The 3,965-nt window shown below is 40.8% G+C and overlaps 1 protein-coding gene across 1 annotated transcript; it reads left to right on the top strand.

The window, feature by feature from the left end:
- The first annotated feature begins 432 nt into the window (after positions 1-432).
- msc (musculin (activated B-cell factor-1)) lies at positions 433-1,757 on the top strand. The gene is made up of 2 exons (XM_085469223.1): positions 433-1,080; positions 1,311-1,757. The coding sequence occupies exons 1-2, from the start codon at positions 658-660 to the stop codon at positions 1,386-1,388; spliced, it is 501 nt and encodes a 166-aa protein (XP_085325349.1). The 5' UTR covers positions 433-657; the 3' UTR covers positions 1,389-1,757.
- Positions 1,758-3,965: the final 2,208 nt, after the last annotated feature.

The following is a 3,965-nucleotide window of genomic DNA, read 5'->3' as shown; positions in this document are numbered from 1 at the left end:
GTCCTCGAGACCAAAACACATCTGTGAGACCACAAACCGGAGGACTTTTTACTGAATATAATGTAGTTGTAATTGTTGCAATGGACTGAACCTAAATCAGGGAATTCATGCTCTCCAATAAATTTAGAATGTTTAAGGAATTTGCAAAAAAAAAAAGAAAAAAGGGTAAAATTATTGCACAAACAGCTTTGGATGAACTTCATTGCATCTTTTGCTTTAACTATCTCTGAGGGCAAATAGTTGACAGGACTTAACTTTTTTTTTAAAAATTAAGATGCAAATGAGCAACATGTGTCTTTAACAGTTTACACAACGAGATGGAGTTGTGGTCCCACTGAGGTCATGGTCGCTCGGACAAAAAAGGGGGAGGAGAAATGCTCAGCAAAAAAACTGTGCAGATGCCAAGTCCATGACACTTAAATTAGAGGGATATCTAGGCCATGTCTCTTTAGACAGAGCTGTCTTTAGTTGGTGCAGATGGTACTGTAGTGAATCAAGGGTTGACGTTTTAGCGCTTCTGTGGGAAATAAGTTCCAGGGTTACCAAATGGAAACTGCAAGGAGGTGCTGACTTGCAGCTTCTCGTCATTTACTTCACTGTTGTCTGTCGTCCACAGTGCCACTCCGGTCTGTTTCCCCAGGCGCAGGTGGAGCAGCCATGTCCACTGGCTCTGCTGCAAGTGATGCCGAGGACGACGAGACACGCCACAAAAGGACTACCGCTGCCTTGGAGGCCACCGCGCGGAAAGTCACCTGCTATAATCCCAGCCGGTACTCGGAGGAGGAGTTGGAAGACGAAGGTGTTGAGGGGAGGATCAAGCAGGAGCACAGACTTTCCAAAGCGCACCAGAGGGAAACGCGACAGTCGCAGAGGAACGCGGCTAACGCCAGGGAGAGGGCGAGGATGAGTGTGCTGAGCAAAGCTTTCTCCAGACTGAAAACCAGCCTGCCCTGGGTGCCAGCGGATACCAAACTTTCCAAACTGGACACCCTTCGTCTCGCTTCTAGCTACATTTCCCACCTTAGGCAGCTTCTGCAGGATGACCGATTCGAGAGCAGATTTGCACACCCTGTCAGTCTGGTATGAATGCCAAACTTTTACAGCCATGACAGAAATCAACTTTTGCTTTTATACTTTTACACATTGCTTCAGCAACTATAAAACTAACTGTCCTCTGCTTCTGGCTTTCAGTATGAACCCTATTGTCATCTTTGCTGACATAACAGAATGCATGATTTTTCCAAAATGAAAGCAATTCTGAATTAACCATTGTCATTCTGAGCAAATGAATTTGTATTCTTCTCCAACAGACCTGGCCATTTATGATGACAGGAAGGTCAGAGGAAGACATCTCATCATCTATGAGACTTTGTGGAGCAACAGCTTAGGCGACACGTCTTTACCCACCAAGCTCAAGCTCTTCTGCTAAAACCTGAAAACAACAACAACAATAAAAACAAAAAGGAGGGGCATCAGTTTGACCCCGTTTTAACCACATGCCCTAAACAATGACTGTGAATTTAAAACTATTATGTTTTACTGTGTGCATGTTTGCTGAAATCAGTATTATGTCACATTTACACTGAGTGTAACATCTAATCTTCATTTATGCTTGATTTTTTTTGTGTGTAAAATTTGGATTTAGCAAACGTCTTTAATATCTTTCACCCCATCAGTCTGTGCACAGCATAAACTGTTATATGGCTGAACACACTTTTGATACATTAAACAGTTTCGGCAGCTCGGCCTGTGCATGATGTCCAGTTGCAGTTTGATTCTTTCATTCTGCTCTATGAGCGAATTTTAAAAAAACAAAACAAAAGACCTCACAACTTAAAATACTTTCTGCTTTTTGCTAGTTTGGCTTGACACTATGACAGTAACCACAATAATTCACCTGTATTGTAGATCTATTTATTGTATTTGTGTTTTAAAGTCTTTGCATTTGAGACAATGTGAGAATCTGTCTGCATTTATTGTTTCCATAGAAGTTCACCATTTAGCCATATGCATGTATCCATGCATTGAGAACTGCAGGATAATTCGGCACATCTGCAGGAGATGAACATCAGAAAGCGCTCACACGATAAAAAGTAAATTAGAAATGTGAATATCTGTGCTACTTGCGTAAACAAAACATGTTTTAGAAAGACATGAAAACCTTTTAATTATCAGTGTGTACACACTCTTGATAGATGCACTGAAACTATAAAGCCAGGGCAAATATTGGACCCGTCACACACATACAGGCTCTGTAATGAACTCTAAATGTGACAAAATCTCCAGCGTTGTCACAAAAGGTCCAAATAAGTGGCTCAACCAAACCAAAATGCTAAATTTGTGGTGGTCACAAGGTTAAAGAAATTCTTCTAAGTCCTGATATCAGCTGCTTGGAGCCGCCACACATGACTTCTCATTTTTGGCAGCAGGAGGTTGGAAATCTTGAACACCACACCACACAGTGATAATATTCACATTCATATAAGAGTGGTGAAAAGTTCAGCAAAAAAATCAATAGTCACTGGTAGAATTCCTCAGTAACCTTCTGCACCCCTCCATACATTGCATATCCCTCTTGCGGGAGCACACACACTCATCCAACTCCATGCTTAGTTGGCAGAGAGAATGGATAACGGTGATCTCTTGATCTGGGAGTCATTTTATCCAGTTAAACCCCCCAAAATGATGTGAGTACAGATGGGCTGAGATCCAAGCCCGGGCAGTCTGGTGGGACAGACTGACAAAACTTTTAAATGAAAGAGAAAGAGAGAGGGGAGAGGATGAGTTTTCATCAGGTTCATGTAGAGCTGCAGCTGTTGCTGCGTTGGTGAGTTTCCCAGAACTCTGAACTGCTCTCCTGGGAGAAACTGGTCACTCTCTTGGACCCGGACAGCTAATGAGCTGCCTTCTCACACTCACTCCGCCTGTTGTCGTACCATCTACTTAAAAATGTGGCACTGAGGGACAGCATCTTGTAAATGTCTGATGTGCAACTTGACTGCACTGCAAATGAGGTGCCATTAATCAAAGCGTGGCACGTCAACAGAATGATGATATTTGGGCAGTGAGCTGATTCCTTTCCTGAAGTTCCTGAAGGACTGAAGGTTTTTTGGGGTTTTTTGTGTGTTTTTTCACAAACCAAACAATTTGTCTCGGTTTATGTCAACACTGGCCAGAACAAATGAAGACGCCTAATGAGACTTAAGCTGTGTTTTAGAGCTCATGCATTTTGTAAATGTTGCATGAGTGGCATCTAGTGGTGAGGACTGTGAACAAAACACGCAGACGTTTAATTTAATCGCATTTATGAGAGGAAAAAATATTTAAATGTATATTTAAATTTCCATAACTTTGTAGATTGGGTATGAAAGACTCTTTTAGAAAAAGAAAGTCCACAGTTTCCAGGTAAAAATGCTTCTTCTATTGTTGATTTAAATTTACAACCATACACGCACACAGTGACAGTCATTTCTAAGTAAATGGACAATGTCAGTTTGCTTCTTCTGGTTTAATATTGTTAAAAGAAGTGAAATGATTTCATCTCAGCATACAGGATTTGTACGTATTTTAAGAAAAGCAACTCTTTATTAAAGCCATGTCATCTAGTATTGGAGAATAGAATAGAATAGAATAATTCTTTAAGTTCCCACAAGGGGAAATTTGGTTGTAACAGCAGCAAGAAAAACACATATACAAACAAACAGGACACAGGACACAGAACAGAAACATGCACAATATTACATATTTACATCAAGGAAATTAGTTACCAAAAACAGAGTTCTGTACAGTTATTAAAATTAATAAAAATTTAATACAGATAAGAGGCAAACCCAGGTTGTAGTGTGAATCGGTTGATAAAATAGTGCAAGTTACAGTGCTGATGTAAACATGTATGTTTGTTGGGAGCAGTTTTGATTGTACAGTCTGACAGCTGCAGGAAGGAAGGACCTGTGGAAACGCTCCTT

Source organism: Copadichromis virginalis, linkage group LG9, assembly GCF_057382275.1.
Source record: "Copadichromis virginalis isolate Kocher_CV1m ecotype Utaka linkage group LG9, C_Virginalis_male_GT1.1, whole genome shotgun sequence".
Classification (NCBI taxonomy): Eukaryota; Metazoa; Chordata; class Actinopteri; order Cichliformes; family Cichlidae; genus Copadichromis; species Copadichromis virginalis.
The sequence above is the reverse complement of the archived record's forward strand: the minus strand, read 5'-3'. Positions and strand labels throughout refer to the sequence as shown.